This window comes from Ascaphus truei, chromosome 1 (assembly GCF_040206685.1).
Source record: "Ascaphus truei isolate aAscTru1 chromosome 1, aAscTru1.hap1, whole genome shotgun sequence".
NCBI lineage: Eukaryota > Metazoa > Chordata > Amphibia > Anura > Ascaphidae > Ascaphus > Ascaphus truei.
In genome coordinates this window covers 66832362-66850018 of record NC_134483.1, presented here as the reverse complement: position 1 = coordinate 66850018, position 17657 = coordinate 66832362, and the positions used below count along the sequence as shown (strand labels likewise).

Below are 17657 nucleotides of genomic sequence, written 5' to 3'. Positions count from 1 at the left end.
ACAGAGTGCAGGAGGACTATTTTCCAAACATCACCTACAGGTGCAAATGCAAAATTGATTCCACTGATATGGTTTATGACTAGTATAAGTGCATTATAAATATTAGTGAGGGTGATTACTCGTATGCAGCAAAACAATGCTAAAAGTGATAAATAAGGGTCGGGTTACATTTTGACACTGCATCAACACAGCTTTAAAATTATTTTAAATAACGATCTTTATTTTGTTATTAACTTTTTAGGCTTGGAAAAAAAGGTAATGTATTCTGTACCAAGTAGAACAATCACACTTTAACTTCAGTACTGAAAATGCTCAGCATGTTTTCTTAAAGATACGGTTTCCCTCAGCAAAGATAGCACACGTACCTGTTCCCCCCTCTGAATCTGGATAACTGTAACATTTCCCTGGTTGTTAATGTTATACACCACAACTTGACCAGTGTAGTTAGTTCTAGGGGCCCCGGCAACAAAATTTGCTGAGTTCTCCATTTTGAGAACAGCGACTGAATATCCTAAAGAGAGAAAGCAGTGACATCGCATTTATTGTACAATAGTAAAGATGAGCCACAGAAGAAGCATTTTTTCACATTGCTTGTTTTGCATTCATTGTATTGCATTTTTATTGATATGGTGCCCACTATCTATACAGCGCTTTACAAAGATTATGTACAAGACATAACACAGGGAAGAATAATACAAATTGAAAAAAATACATGTTGCTTAAAGGTTAAATCTACTAGAAAAGTGTTCCTGCCCCAATAGCTTAACATTCTATATGGAACCATTTTTGGGATAGTAAAAGTTCAATTAAATAGTATGTACAGTACAGCTGTAGGCCAATTTAAGGGGGAAATTTGCTCCATACTGTGCAACCCATTAGCACTGGTGGCATATTTATGAAACCTGTTTGATTTTGTTACATCTGGCGCTGATCTCTTAATCAAAGAGAATAATAACTTCTCAAACCTAGCAGTTTAAACAATGCAATGGAAAGACAGAACTGCACTGGTACTGAAACAAACTTAGAGAAAGAGAGAGAGACATCGTTAATAGCTTCAACTCGTGGTGAGATGTAGCAAAATAACAACAATGTATTCAAGCATTATGCAAAAAAAATAAAATAAAATAACATGTGAATGTTGACATTACTTGTCCAGAGTAAAAAGTGATTGTTCTCACCACAAATTGAAGAGATTAACAATGTCAGTAGTACGGTATGTAGAATATCTCTCTCTTGTCCCTCTCTCTCGTCTCTCTCTCTCGTCTCTGTCTCTCTCGTTCCACAGCTGCACAGGCTACTTAAGTTAACCTTAGTATCCCCCTAATCTTCACTATCCGAACGCTCAGCCCTCAATTTGAGCTTTTATGCATTATGCACTTTTCTCTCCTTCTCCTCTCCCCGTCCTCGAGCTCTCTCATATACTGTACTGCACAAGATATGTAGCTGGGCCTTTCCATGCGATATGCAATCTCACACCTTATTGAAAAACACGTGAATAGCTCATTTTGCAGCCTTGGTTCCTTTGCATATTGCACAGAATTGTATAGCCAGAACCGAACCATCTTTAAATGCTGTTTGCTAAATGCGGCTTAAATGCTCCACAACTGTTTAATGAATACAGTGAGATACATTTTTGTATCTACCTGTTGTCACATTATCGCAGATAATGAATAGGCCCCTTAGCGCCTTCAAACATGCTAATACATATGAATCAATTTGTTGATGTCATCAAACAATATGTACCTGGAAATGTATAATGATTTCATTCTGTGAATAGCCTAAAAAAATGGAAGGATTTCTTCAGGACAAATAACACATTGTAGCACAGTAGGTTACATTTGTGCGACTTTTCTTACCTAGATAAGAACTTTGGTTTCGGTCATGAGTCACTTTTTCAAATGCATTATAAGGAAAAATAGAAAACTGCTTTGAGGTTTGATGAACTACTGTACCACTCCAGTCATAGGCACCAACAGCACCCAACATTAATAACCCCTATGAGATTAAAAAAAATGATAATAATTAATATTTATACATATTGTGACCAATATATCAAAATTAGTCAGATATGCCTGGTAAAGAACACATTTCAGGGCAAAATATGTCAGATACTATAGTTTAATAGGTATAGAAAAAAGGTGCCCTCACATGACCCCTTGTTTGGATCTGCCTCGCCATGCGCCAAACAGCGCAATTCATAAAGCAATGTATTCTCCTTCCAAGCAGGAAAAAAAGTCAGCACTCCAGAGTACTAATATTGGATTTATTTAAAGTGAAATCTGATCTGATTTCACTTTAAATAAATCCATTATTAGTCCTCTGGAGTGCTGCCTTTTTTTCCTGCTTGGAAGGAGAATGCATTGCTTTAGAGACTGTAGTTTGTCAGCTTTTAGTTATGAAGTTTTAATTTATAATATATAGAGATTTTCACAATTAGTGCTTCCAGTTTTTACTTGGTGCTTTTTAAAAATATAATATAAATAAAAATAATTTAAAAAGTTGAATACAGTAAAAAAAAAAAAAAAAGACAAACATGCAAATATGGTGGAATTTGATACCACTAAAACTATAACAAATTACCCAGAAGTAGTCCCACCTCATAATACAGTTTTTATTCAGTTTGATTATGTTGTCACTTACGCCTTGTTTAGCACAGACAAAATACAAATATGTATGCAAAGTTAGATGTTGCTAATTTTCAGACAAAATATTTCTATGCCTTGCCAAAAAATATTAGCCATATATGCTTGATTAAACATTAATGAGTATACAGATGCAGCGGCCGTTATTCGAACAAATCTCGAAATGGATTTCGAGATCTCCCCGTGATTCGCACAAGTTTTGCCGGGGCAGACTATAATGGCCCATCGGATTAACACAGCAGGGGTACCTGCTGTGTTAGTCATACCGGGGTCTGCCTGTCTGTAATAGACGCGCAGTAAGAGGCTGATCACATGACGCGAGACATTTTCATGCATAGGAGATACCGGCACCCCATAACGGGGCCTGTATCTCGGGAAGTAGGGGGTCCCCGGACTTGAAATCAATGTGATTCAGCTCGGGAGACCCCCTGCTACATTACAATAATGTTTAAAATTAAATAAACCCCACGCGATCGCCTGTGAGAGGCGCGCAGTTAGAGTGACTGATTCAGCCTATCTCTTAATGCGCGTCTATTATAGAAAGGCAGACCCCGGTAAAGGGACCCTGCTGTGTTAATCCGATGGGCCATTATTTCTGCAGCAGCAAAATTTGTGAATATATATGTACAAAAAATGTACCCAGGTAAATGTTCGGATAACGGCCGCTGCATCTGTAGTATTGCTACATATTAAAAGGATATACATAGGTATGTACAGTGTTCGACAAACCTATACATTTGCACGCCCCAGGCGAGTGGATTTAACATCGTGGCGAGCTCCTATTGGCCCAAGCAGCACACGTGTGGTACTAGGTGGCGAGTAGATTTTTTGGCGATTTGTCGACCAATGGGTATGTACATACACTTATCCAGAAAAAAAGGGTTTATTAACCAACTGTCTGAACCAGGAGTGCTCAACTCCAGTTCCCAAGCCCCCCCACCCCCCCCAACAGGTCAGGTTTTCAGGATTTCCCTGCTTCAGCACATATGTCTCAATCAGTCCCTGCTTCAGAACAGTTGGCTCAATTAGAGGCTCAGTCGATTGAGCCACCTGTGCTAAAGCTGGGATATCCTGAAAACCTGACTTGTTAGGGGGGCTTGAGGATTGGAGTTGAGCCCCCCTGGCCTGGACCATGCTGATGTAGCCATACAGTATAGTAAGTACATAATCGGGGCTGGAATTATAGCCTAAATCTCAATAGTTGAGGCTGTTAATTGGCCAGAGACAAGCAGCAAAAGATTATCAAAGAAAAATGTACAGCTAGAATAAATGTAACAGAACTACAAACAATGTGATTATGTTAAACATTGGTCACACAACCCCATAAAAAGCAAGGTGGGGATTTCTCTTATACACTGTAGCACATCTACATCAACTCTAGTCCAGGTGTAGCCAACTCCAGTCCTGAAGAGCTACCAACAGTTCAGGTTTTCGGGATATCCCTCAGTCAAAGACTGAGCATCTGATTGAGTCATCTGTGCTGAAGCAGGGATGAAGCAACCTGAAGCAGGGATGAAACAACCTGAACTGTTGGCAGCTCTTGAGGACTGGAGTTGGCCCCGCTCCTCTAGCCCAGAAAGAATTTCCAACCAATTAAGAACCACTCTCCACCATTACAACCCTCAGTTACAAAGCTAATTAGTAAAGAACTCCATGTAAGTCCCCTTCAAATTAATTTATACATAAAAATAAAGAAAAGGTTACCTATTATATAAAAGTAATACACTGTATGTTTGGTTGATAGTTATTGGATACATATTTAATTGCAGTCGACCCTTGGGCTAGCCATGGGTAGCCCACTGCTCCACAAGGACGGTAAGAAACCTTTGGATGCACATATTTTCTATAAACAGTTTAAAGTTGACTTACTTTTTGTGTGTACTGTGCACTGAAACCAACCTGGGACATTTCCATTTGAAAGGTTTCACCCCCTTGAACCGTGCCTGAATAAGATACGTAATTTAAACTATTTTGTTCCACCACATCAAGTCAGTCATTTAAGTGACAGATTAAAAATGAGTTGAAAACAATATAACAAATACTTAGGAGGCAAGTTTATACATTTTTACATGATCATACGGTATATATTCAATGAAAATAACACTAAAATATGTCTTAATACAGAATGTTATGCAAAGAAAGAAGTGAGAAGGGATCTCTTAGAAATTAAAGATGTCATGTATTTTCAGGTATATAAATCTAACTGCCTATTACAAACACACATAAGAAAACCAAATGTAAAAAAAAAAGAATTTAGGTACATAAGTAAAAAGTGCTCCATATAGTAAATAACATCATTATATTCCTTGAGTGTACTATTGACTTCAACTATCCTAATGTTTATATGAAAGCGGCTATCCATGCTAAGTGAAACGCACAGGCGCAGTCACCGCAGGAATGTCTAAAGCAGCGTCCATATATAAGCCACATGGGGAGCACGTTTGTAAAGTAGCGCACAGAGGTCTCATGTTGGAAATACACAGATTCACTGGACTTACTTTTTAAAATCATTATTATTTCCCATTTGATGATGTTTAATTAACCCGATGGAATAGGTTTTTGGTTGAAAATGTTTCTTACCCGGGTCATAATTAAAGCAGCAATCCTGCTTTCCTTTCTTTTTTTTTAGGGTTATAAATTTGAAATTGCGTTCATTTCAGCTCTGGGGAGCCCCTGATTTCCAAGATACTGACCTCCGCAGGGCGTGCCAGTAGCAGGGGCTGGGCTACGTGGGGCTATCGAAATGTGGTGGATTTAAAGCTCCCGCGTCACACGGGCCAATACAGTAGGAAGCTGTGACGTCATCATTTGCAGCTTCCTCTTGGCCCACGTGACCAGGAGCTTTAAACTCATGGCTACTGGCAGAACCTTCGGATTTATGTATCTTGGGAAGCAGGGGATCCACAGAGCTGATATTAATGAGGTTGAGCTCTGGAGACCCATTGCTTCCCACCTAGGGGAGAACAACCCATTGAGGGGAGGGGGAATCTGCTCCTGTAATTTATTTTGAAACAGTGCGATACTTTTACTTATGCATACATAGGTGAGGTTGTTTTTCCTCACACTTTATATCACTTTTATTGATTTTGAATACCACCTATCTTTTAGTAAATGTGATTTATTTTGAGTCGGAAAATAACAGAGGAAGAAGGAGTAGGAAGAGTGATAAATTTTATCACACCAACAGGTAGTTGATATGTTACACGTTTTGGAACCTCCTGGGGTTCTTTATCAGTTATGGCACAAATACAGAAATCGCAGATACCATACCGTATATAATATTGTAGAGAGCTGGTATTTCGTTACTATGTGTAACAGGGTGTGTCCAGTCATACCTGTTTCACCCCACATAGTGTATCTGCTATGTAAGCCCTGTTAAGATCCAGGCATTAGCAGGTTAATCTGTGCCTTTGACCCCCCATTTCTGCTTCCCCAGAAAGTGAAGGAAGGTAGGTGGTGACTCATGGCCTGTGTACAACCCCTTGTAGGTGGGTACACTCCATGAGCCCGCCCCTTCCAGAAGTTTCTAAGGGGAGTAGACTAAAGTTAGAGGCAGTCTTTCTCTCCCCCCGAGAGAGAGAGGAGCTAAGAGAAACTTCCCATCAGCCTGGGGAGGGTGAGGTTGTGTTCCTCCCTGCTCCTCCTGGAGTGAGGTGGATGAAGAGTCCCTGTCTGATCCCTGGCTAGGGTGAAGGAGGGAGAAGAGATGGTGGGAACTATGAGTCTTCCCCATTGCGGGGTAAGCCTGTTCACTTGGCTGGCTAGTCAAGACCACCTGGAGCAGAGGAAGTGAAACAACGTCCAGAAGTCCTGGGGCATATGCAGAAAAATATGCTGCTGAGCTGTGTAATGTGTGAAAGACCCTGTAATTATACTTCAGTCTAAGGTGTCAGTCCCTGGGCTGAGAGAAGGTATGTGTGTAGTGGTGGCTGCTGACGCCTACACTTGTGGGAGCCATCACTACTGGAGCCGCTGAAACACCGAGATGAACTAGAATCCTGTAAGAGCCAGTCCTGTCTAAGTCTCATAACATCTGCAGACCACTCAGACATCCTGCGAACCAACAGGTGAAGCACAAAACAGCGAGGTAATGCCTTCCTTTCCATACACTGGCCTCTAAGTGAGGTGGGGGGTGAAGGGGAACACGTGTTACACATGGATACAGAGGAAGTGGGATATTATGACAGGGTGGTTGCTGGCAGGCTAGTGGAGGAGGATTAAGAGGCTACTCTTTGTTGTTATGTAATAGTGAATAACAGGTGATACAGCAGTAAGCTGTGGAATGAAAGAAGACCATGTATGTGTATAGACACATACTGTACACCTTGCATACATAGATATTTCTGTGCGTGAAGTGGTCATTATTGCTTTATTAATGTATCTGATTTGGGCAGCTAATACAGTAGATCACAGCATACCTTTTCAGGACACAACAGAACGACACATGAATATATAAATTGCAAGGATTTTGTATCTTAACCACTAAATGAATGCATAGAATTGTTGCATTCTTTCAAAGAAAAAACAGCACAGGCTGTCATGTCCCAACAAAAGCATCTTTCTAGCCCACTCTACCTGTTTATTTCAGTAGCTACTTTGCTCTTAGCTACATTTCCTTTTTTGCAACAAAGGACTAATATTAAATGACTGACAAAATAATAAAGATTCAACAGGCAACATGATATTTGGTGTTATGGCAGACCCAGCCGTGACACTCACATTTACAGTTCAGTCTCAAGCCTGCCTCCCTAGTACAGTAGCTGTATCTTCCAGCTCCCAGTCACCAAAACCCTGATTCTGGCATTTTACATGTTAGCATTTATACAAACAATGTTTTTTTTTTGTTTCTGAATCAATTGAATTATTTTTTTTTACTGTGAACTATGTTTTTGTTCATCATATTTCCTAGATAGCAGTTTGTAAAAATGCATTTGTAAAAACATACTCTATTCACGGCTAAAAATCTTTGTATGTGGAAGAGGATCGTAAAAAAGCAAAGAAAGGGAGAAAGGAACCTCTGCCAGGAAACACTGAAAATATATTTGGAAACAACGAGAAATAATAGGAAGAACTATAACTACATTTGGCATAGTCGAATGTGTTCATTTTTGTGCTCATAGGATAATGATATAGTGTAGCAGTTGGATTACGCTTACAGAAACGAACTGCTAAGCAACACTTGTTGGACAATAACGGTAATTGAAGTTCCAAAGCTTCAGTAGAAAGCAGAGAGGAAAAAACGACCAGGAAACAAAGAGTGGCCTGTGCAAAAAAACTAAAGTTCTATCACATTTGCAAAATTTGTTAATCTACTTTCTTCCATTTTAAGCGGATTGCTAACCCGGAAAGTCTCTCTCTCGTCTCTCTAACTAGTCTCTCTCTGTCTCTCTCTGTCTCTCTCTGTCTCTCTCTGTCTCTCTCTGTCTCTCTCTGTCTTTCTCTGTCTCTCTCTCTCTCTCTGTCCCTCTCTCTCTCTCTGTCCCTCTCTCTGTCTCTCTCTGTCTGTCTTTCTCTCTCTCTCTCTGTCTCTCTCTCTGTCTCTCTCTCTGTCTCTCTCTCTCTCTCTGTCTCTCTCTCTGTCTCTCTCTCTCTCTGTCTCTCTCTCTGTCTCTCTCTCTGTCTCTCTCTCTCTGTCTCTCTCTCTCTCTGTCTCTCTCTCTGTCTCTCTCTCTGTGTCACTCTCTGTCTCTGTCTCTCTCTGTCTCTGTCTCTCTCTCTCTCTCTCTGTCTCTCTCTGTCTGTCTCTCTCTCTCTTTGTCTCTCTCAGTGAGAGAATTGGTATTGTACATTTAATAAAGAATAATTTAGAATCAACATATAATGGAGAAATAAATTGAAGAAAAAAAAATCAGTACCTTCAATGCTAAAAATGCGCTCCCCCAGAGTTCCTGCTTTTTCTAACAATGCAGCTTCATCAGACACATTGAAAAAATATTTCTCTGTGGGTTGACTAGCAATAGATTTTATTTCATTAATCAAATTTTTGCTGTCAATGTTGTTTTTGTTGTAGTACCCCAAAACCTTCAAAATAAACATATACAGAAATAAATTAGCATCTTCATACAAAAAATCCATGCAAGATTCACAAAATTTGATAGCCAGATTCTGGACAATTTTAGTGGTACAGAGTGGACTTTTGAGCAACTTAAAAAACGATAGTTTACTCTTTCGAACCCTAGAACTAATGTTATGTAATATTCTGTTGAGCCTGACCATTTTAAACAGTACAGATGTAGCGGATGTTATTACACTCGTCAATGCCTCATAATGCATTAAACAACACATGCTTTTCATAAGCACTAAATAAAGCACCTGCAATAACGCAACACATTAACTGGAGTATTAACGTCTGCTACAGTACATCTGTTTATCATCCCATTTCTGAGTGTCCCTTTTTAGATGCCCTGAACTATACCAAGTAAAGACAAATTAAATTGCAAAATCAATTTTATATACTGTATACCTGTGTACTGAATACCGTAAACTGATGTTAATGTTTCCCCGTTTCACAGAAAGTCACAAACATTGGTCTTCATTACTCCGTTTTACACAATATAGCATATTAATGACTATTTTGATCAATGGCAGACCCTGGCATATACTGTACTGCACTTCATTACAGAAATGGCATTTACTGCACATTGCATAAATAAATAAAGCCACTGTATGTACAGTCCGCATAGTATCATTCTGAATAGGGAGGGACTCTGTATTGCTTTGCAGATTTGCATGTATGCAAATTACAGTGTACGTACAGTACAGAGTCCTTATTTCCAAAAGGAATAGAGATGTGCAATACACATTAGTCATGTGACCTTGTTTTTTTCTTTGGTAGCCCCAGCAGCGGATTTGAAGATCCGCCGCCCCTAGGCACTTGCCTGTGGCGGCCGCTTCCTTGCTTCCGCCCTCCTTCCGAATCGCAGTGGATGTCACCAACGTGACGTCATGGCGTCACATTGCAATGATGTCATTTGATGTCGCGATGTCACGTTGCCATGGCAATGAGACGCCGGTGACGTCACGTTGGTGATGTTACGCTGGTGACATCCGCGGCGTCATTTGATGTTGCAATTTGGAACAAGGAGGAGGGCGGCAGCAAGAAGGCAGCAACCACAGACAAGTGCCTTTCCTTCAGGCCCAACAGGCCTGAGAGCGTGGCATCTGTATATGGGGGCGGACATTTTTGCTGCCTCAAAATTTTGCTGCCCTGGGCCCAGGCCCAATCGGAAATCTGCCACCGGGTAGCCCCACACTTGCTTCACTTAATACGTAGATCCCAGTTTGAAAACTAATCAGGAAAGTAATTAAATGTTGTGGTATTACCTTGAAATGTGCTTTGTTGACTCATACAAGTAACACGAGCAGCATATTCTCTTTACCTATACAGGTTATGTTGTAGAACTCACTTCTACAGTCACTAATAGAATGAAAGCCTCTGGGAAATCCAATTTTTCGCCAACTTCAAGTTCTATGATTATTCATTTTCAGGGGTAGCATTTTAAATGGGACATGAAAGAAAGGTTTGAAATCACAATTTTTTTTTACTGTAATTATGGGGGGGGAAATGGCAAAATGTAGTCAAAACATTTTCAAGATGTAACATTTTGAAAATTATTGAGACATTTGGCGCATTTTTTATCATCTAGAGAAACTCAGTGAAAAACACAAACTTCTTTAGAAAGGAAGTTACGTAAAAAGTGATGTAAACATGGTAACTTTCGTGACACATTTAAAATAAAGAAGAAACTATTTTCAAAACTACAAGATCTCGAGCACTTTATTCTGTGCAAACATATGATGACTTGCACAGAACAGCACCATACCAGGTACAGATGTAGCAGACGTTATTACACCTGTTAATGCAAGTTAAAGCATGAAATAACGTGTTAAATAACATGGGTTATCTGCTTAGCCAATGTTTTCAATAGCACTACCGCTAAATAACGCACCAGCGTTAATGCAAGACATCTTGAAAAAGGTCTGACAGTGGGACCGAAATGTTGATAGTATTTACTATATAATAAATGTGCTTCTAAGCCCAATAGAGTGCCGTTTACACCAGTATTGCCACTAGTTTTTCAGTCAAGAAACTTTGATGAGTAACCCCTATGTTCAAATGCAGATGTAGCTAAGGCTTCCTGTACAGATGTAGCAGATGTTATTATCCAATGGGGTTCCGTTTGATCTTTTTCATCTTAAGCATTACTCTTCTCCTGGCAAGAAAACTGCTGTTATGGTGAGTACTTCTTTCTTCCCTTTTGTTTCAAATACTGGTGTAAAAAAAATTGCTTAAAATGTATGAAAAGAAAAGAAATCCCATTTCTTTTAGCATTTTTTTTTTGATAAAAATATGTTTCGCAACCAGAAGACAACAATAACTAATCCCCTAAATCCAGGATTCAATATTCATACTGTATCATACCATCATTCAAAGTAAATAAAAATAAATATTGCAATACTTTAGAAGCAACATTAAAATTCATTTTCAAAATAAATGTACAAAAAGTCTACATACCGCTATTCCAAATCTAGTGATATTGTCCTTGTTACAATTAGCAATCACGTCTCGTAATAATGAGTTATCATGCGATTCACCATCTGTGATGACAACCATGACTTTCGTTGCACTGGGACGACCTCCATATTCCGTAGAGAAAGCAGACCGTCTACAGTACAGAGAGAATATTTCTTTATTGTTGATACATTTGCTCAAGTCATACAGTTTAATACTAAGTATATCTGAATGTTGTAGGTATTTAAAATGCTTATGTTATCAAGCGTAGGAAGCCTAAAGTAAAAGAAGATTAATAAAATACATTAGTCTCATTAGTGTGCCGGCTAATGGTATACATATTTGTGTATTTCAGCACATTGGACAACATAATTAAGAGTTTTATACGGATGTTATTTCTTTATATTTGCTTTTTTTTTTAATCATTAATGTTTATATAATATGAAAAGTTTAGTCCGCGCTCTGGCTCTTTAAACTTGGAGTGTTGGTCCCTCTCAGTTCTCTTGCTGCTTCTGTGTTTATGAGGTGTCTCCCCCACCTCCAAATGTGGTCTCCACCGGAACCCCGATGGTGATACCAATATCAGCAAAACAAGAAAAAACACAAAAGCGCACCAAGATGAGAGATAGATATTGTATTAGCAACAAATAATAAAATTAGTAATGTGAAGATTGAGATAATGTGAGTGGCTATCATCACCTCCATTTTGGCCTAAACCACCATTTTCTGAGTGTTTGCTATATGAATATATATTTGTCTCATTCGTGAATGAATGAATGAACTGTGAATGTTTGAATCTGCAGAGTATCGCTCCTAGATATAACTAACCCTTTTTAATTCCTACAAGGCAGGCAAGAATTGAAATAGCATTCGTAAGCAATTTCTCATGTCTTAAAGATATTCCTGCTGACCATAGTGTAGTTGTTATCTACAGTACACATACAGGGCTGAACACAGTAACTCCCTTATGTCACAGGGTTGGGAGGCCCACATTATGGTAAATTATCGATAAGAATATAGCAATGTAAAGCATATTTAGGCATCAGCAAATATATATTTTTGCATGTCATCATATCATCATTTATCTATAAGCCAGCCCCCTTAAGGGGTGTATTACTCATTTTGAAATGTATAAAAATGTGATACTAAGCAATATGTTTTCAGAGGCCTGAGTTCTTTCTTTGAACTCTTGTCTCCCAATTGTGCCTTGGTACAGATAAACTCATGTGTTACTTTGAACCCTTGTCTCATTGATTTTATTTCTATGCTTTCACAGATGGCGCATCCTTGAATAGGGACCCAATATCTCGGGACCAGGAAACCCAGACGGAGCAGCTGCCTACATTACTCAAACGTGCACACTTGGAAAAAGGTATGGCTTTATCCTTTTTAACAAAAAAAGCCGTTAGATTAAAGTTTGAGTAATCTGTAGACAGTTTGTTCTTTATGGGCAACCTACCTGAGTGACGGGACACCCTGTATCACGTGAGTTTATCAATATTATACTGATCAGGTATTGTTATTGTTGTTTTTGTATTATTGCCATAAACTCAGGTTATACCGTGTGCCGCTAAACGGCAGGGCCAAGTGAGGGCCCGGAAGGTATAATAATTAATAAGGTGTTAAGTCTCCTAGAACTTGGGGAGAGAACTATTGTTAAGGAACAGCAGGAAACTGTTTTTAAGGCCACTGTTCCTTAACTCTATATTCTACTTATATTATACCAAGGGTTGGGGCACCTTATTGGAACCCGATCGACTGGCGTTGATCGGGGATGGATCAGATAATAAGGTGGTAAGTCTCAAAAAACTTGTAAAGAGAAGATTTTGTTAAGGAGCAACAGGTGACTATTTTATTTTTTTAAGACCACTGCTCCTTAGCTCTATATTCTACCAAGTAGTGGGCACCTTATTGGTACACGATCGACTGGCGTTGATCGTGTAATAGAGGAGAATTATGGGGAACCTACATTCTCAGTCGCCGGCGAAGGGTACGTCCCTTGAAATTATGTGTGGACTTTATGGCAATAAAATGTTTTAAAAATGGATATTTAGTGACGCAGAGTATATTAAATAAGAAGGAAAGTGAAACATATCAGGCTCGGTTTTAAAAATAACTGTAGCATTAGTGGACCCCCCTTTTTTCTGATCCCTTTTTCCTGTTCCCCCTTTTCTCACCCTTTTTCACTGAAAAGGAGTTGCATTTCTGTGAGGCAAAGGAGTTGCATGTCTGTGAGGCAAAGGAGTTGCATGTCTGTGAGGCACAGGAGTTGCATGTCTGTGAGACATGGAAGTTAATTAGTAACCTAGGAAGAAATGGCTTGAATTTAAGAATGTTAAAGTAGTTTTTTAGGAATTAATGCATTAATACTGCATGGAAAAAGAAGGGAACATCCTCTTTAAATGTTTTTTGTTTTTGTCTTAGAAAGCTCAGATAGTAACTAGTTTGATGGCATAATAATATACATGTCATGGAGTGAAGTGTTTGTGTGTCACTCTGATAGTTAATGTATGTATGCATGTATGAATGTCTTTATTCATTTAGCACCATTAGTGTACATAGCGCTTCACATTGTCACTTATTGTACTAATCATAAAAATAACAAATAATCTCGTGTAAAAGGGTCATTTAAGTTTAAACCCTTTTGTCAAAGTGTATTAAACATGCTGCCATTTACAAGGCATGACAGTAGCATTTAAAATAAACCTAGGAAGTATTGTATGTTAAAGTCTGTTAGTGTAATATTTTAAAAGAGAATGAAAATTTGGCAGTTGTAAAAATAAGTCATTTCACCCTGACTCAAATATGAATTTGTATTTTTTTCACAGTAGCACATGTTTGTTCCTGGGCGTAGGAAATACTGTGTTACAATATTTAAATGAAGTTTTAAATTTAAATTGCATGTGCTGATTTAGAGGAGTCAGGACTAAAAGCAAGGTATATCTATAATGCAAAGTTTTAAAAAGTAAATGTTTATTTTTTATTTAAACAAAAAGAAAGAGTCTGATCTTATGGAGTAAGGAAGCTTTATTAAGTTTTACTCTGGCCCACAAGATTAAGATCGTGTTGGAGTTTTGTAGAAAGAAGAATGAATGTTGATGGAAGATAAACTCAGAGAACGTGTGTATGTGTCTGTGTGGGTGTGTGTAAGAAAGATAAGGAATTATAAATATATAGTAAATAAAACAATAAGATTTATGTTTTATAAGAAGGGTTGCAAAGATGGTTTTGTGTTTGTTTTTGTGTTATCAAGGTTTTTCTGTTCAAACTTATAATAGGAAACTAACGGTTTGTTTTCTTAAATACACTGCTCGTCTGATTTTTGAACAGTAGTCATTTAAAAGAGGGAAGGTTAAAAGCAGCCAAGTGGGCTGGCCCCCCTCCTCCAGCTTAAGGAATGTACAAAGACCACGTTCCAGACATGAAAAGTTAAATAGAAACTGAGAGAAAAAAAAAAAAAGAAATGTTTAAAAGCAGCTTAGTTATAGTATGGGGGAAGAGAATGATATTGTAATTTATTTATTTTTGGGGACTGAGTTTGCAGGGTCAAACAGGTCTGTTTTGGGTTTTTATCTTATTTTTTGTAAAGTTCATTTTGCTCTGTATCAGAGAAATGTGAAATTATGCTTTTTGTTTTTTGTATCTATTTTAGGATAAATACCTCATAGTTTATGAAATGCTTTAGATGGCATAGCCCCCATTATGTAGGAATTATTACAAGAAGGGGTTATAATCCCCACATGCAGTATCCAAATTACCTCTACGCAGAAACCAGTAAACACATTTCAATTCTATTTGTTCTAATTAGGAGATGTTTTTTAACGCTATTTGTTATAATTGTTTCATTAACAATACAATAATATTTAATATGTATTTCCGTATTTGAATAGTGTCAAAAGTATACTCAGTACTTCACAAAGCGTACAATATAAACGAGTAAGCATAAAATCAGATATGAAATAATTTTTCCTATAAAGTTAACTGCATATGTGATGTATTTTTATAACTTTTAACCATTACCTCTCCTTTCCCTCCAAAAGGTGTCTTAATTTGAACCCTGATCTATAGCCTCTCATTTTAAAGAATGCAACTGTAGGCTATCTAGAATTTATTTTTTAAAGCAGTAGCTATTGTCAAATTCATGATATATATATTTAAATCTCAAGCTGCTGATGTTTTAAATACCATTATTCTTTGTCGTATGTTGTTCACATGTCATAGGATTTGCATATGAACAAAAGAGAGGATAATTTATATGATTTTCCATTACACACCTGTCTATATGCGGACTCTGCCTATTTTGTTCATTGCAACATTACCTTATGTGTGTTGTTTTGTTATTTATCCTTGAATATTCCTTGCCGATATGACTCCATTCATATTGTGTTGTGTTTTGGTGCTGTCTACTCATTGCTACACATAGCAACATGTTATTTCATGAATATTCATGTAGAGAGGGATATACCCCTCCTCTTTACATTTTCCAGCATAACTATTGGATAGCTTTATTTTGAGTCTGTTTGGGAACTAAGAATTAATGTGATGAGCTGCTACTATGCAGTGTTTTGTGGTGAAGCTAATTAGCATTGTTAGTATATTATGGTCACTGGCCCCTCATGTTCTGATAGGGCTTTGTGTTCATATTAGCATTTTTGTTTACCGTATACTGTCCGTTTCGTTCACATGGGGACTCTTTTATTTATGATTTATTAGTTGTCATTTTATGCAGTTTGTAAGTTTTTAGCTTGTAAAAAAGTTGTATACGTTTTAGTTGTGTTAAAGTTAAGTTTATGTGGATATTTCCCATTTGGTCTGTAATAAATTTGATATTAGTGGTATTAGTTATTTAACTGGTACTTTATGTATATTTTGCAGTTTACAATGAGTGCAAGCTTTAGGGACTTTTAGTGACAACCCCTTGTCACTTATCAGTGTTCTCTTACAATACTTTCTTATGTACCGTTGATTTCTTTCTTTTGTAATTGGTGAGCAAGGTATTTTTTGTGTTTATTTTATATGCGGATGCCAAGATAGTGGTGAAAAACAAAAAAATTTGAGCTGATACTAAATTATAGTGGTTAAAAGCGCTCTCCTTGTGCTTTTATTAATGAAATGTTTAAGTCTCTCCAAACTTAGGTGCAGCCATACAGTCTACCAAGGAGAATACAAAGCAGCATCATCACAAGAAAAAAGTGCCGGCACCACCGTAAACAGCTAACAAAGACAAAGAATCATCAAGCCAGCGTTTTTTACCAACTGTTAGTGTTTCTAGGCACAATAATCCTAGAACATTTAACCACCAAGGAATTAAGACTTCAGGCAAGGCCCGGTCTTAAACGAACAATTTGTTTTTTCTGAACTCAATATTATCAAGGCCCGGACTTAAATGAACAATTTGTTTTTTCAGGACTCAATATTATTTTTTTATGCTTTAGAGTGTGTTTTTAAGATGTATGCCCCGCTAGGCAAGATCAGCCTACACCATCCAGATGATGATAAGGGATGATCAGTTTTGAAATATTTGTAATGTTCATTGTTTTATGGTCACATTATTTTGCAGACAATCACACAATCTTGCACAATGCTACACAGGTTAATGGGTCACAAGGGAATATATACAATGAATCCCTGCCATACTCTAGTGGCCCCCAATGACGTAAGAGAGAATTGCATTTAACCCCTTGAGTAGGGATACCTTACACTAATGCCGAATTTAAAATGATGAAATGTTAATTTGAATTTGTTTACAGGAAACTTTTCTAAACCGAATTCCACTGGTAAATGAGGTTCCTTTAGGTGAAAATTACACTGGGAACAACAAACAATTTATGGGCCAGGTGTCTCCACCAACTAATGAAACTTGTATGAAAATGTATTTACAGCCCTGAACTAAAAATTTACAGGGAGGATGTGGCCTTAATTTTTCAGTTTTAATTAAGATAGTAAAAAGTGCTTGCACAAATTCTAGTTTACCTAGGGGAGTGTATTGGATTTGTGGAAAATAGGCCTACAGAGTATTACCATGTGGTTGGACAGGGTCTTGCTATCTAGGTACAATTGTACCTGCCTTTACAATGACCCACTGGCAGGATCAGGAATAGCAGAGCCACTTCCAACGCACAGGGGTTGAAAAGTAGTCTATGGAAAGAACAATTTTGGGCTTGCTTATTTCCTAATGTAGGAGTTGGGTTGCTATATGACAGGCTCAATGTACTTACGGATGTACTGGATGATGTTCTCAATCATACAACTACATTCATTAATTTACTTAATCAAGAACAGGTACAGATTAGATTAATGGCCCTACAGAATAGAATGGCTCTGGACTATATTTTAGCGTGTGTGCCCTACTTAAAGAGCAATGTTATGTTATTTAGAGACCAAAGTGGTAAGATTGAGCATGAGGTAGAGAAGATCGCAGAGATACAGGAGAGATTAAGGAAAGGTGGAGATAAGAGGTGTGTTTTGTTAGGAATTACACATTCTCTTCTTTTGTTCACAGA

The 17657-nt window shown here is 37.9% G+C and overlaps 1 protein-coding gene across 1 annotated transcript in view; it reads right to left on the bottom strand.

Moving 5' to 3' along the window:
- ITGA2 (integrin subunit alpha 2) overlaps positions 1-17657 on the bottom strand; it is a 162065-nt gene that overhangs the window by 73545 nt on the left and 70863 nt on the right. Inside the window, exons 8-12 of the mRNA XM_075589084.1 lie at positions 11158-11308; positions 8498-8663; positions 4512-4585; positions 1857-1995; positions 366-511 (exon numbers count right to left, since the gene is read on the bottom strand). Coding sequence (XP_075445199.1) covers positions 366-511; positions 1857-1995; positions 4512-4585; positions 8498-8663; positions 11158-11308 — 676 coding nt within the window. The remainder of the gene's footprint in view (positions 1-365; positions 512-1856; positions 1996-4511; positions 4586-8497; positions 8664-11157; positions 11309-17657) is intronic.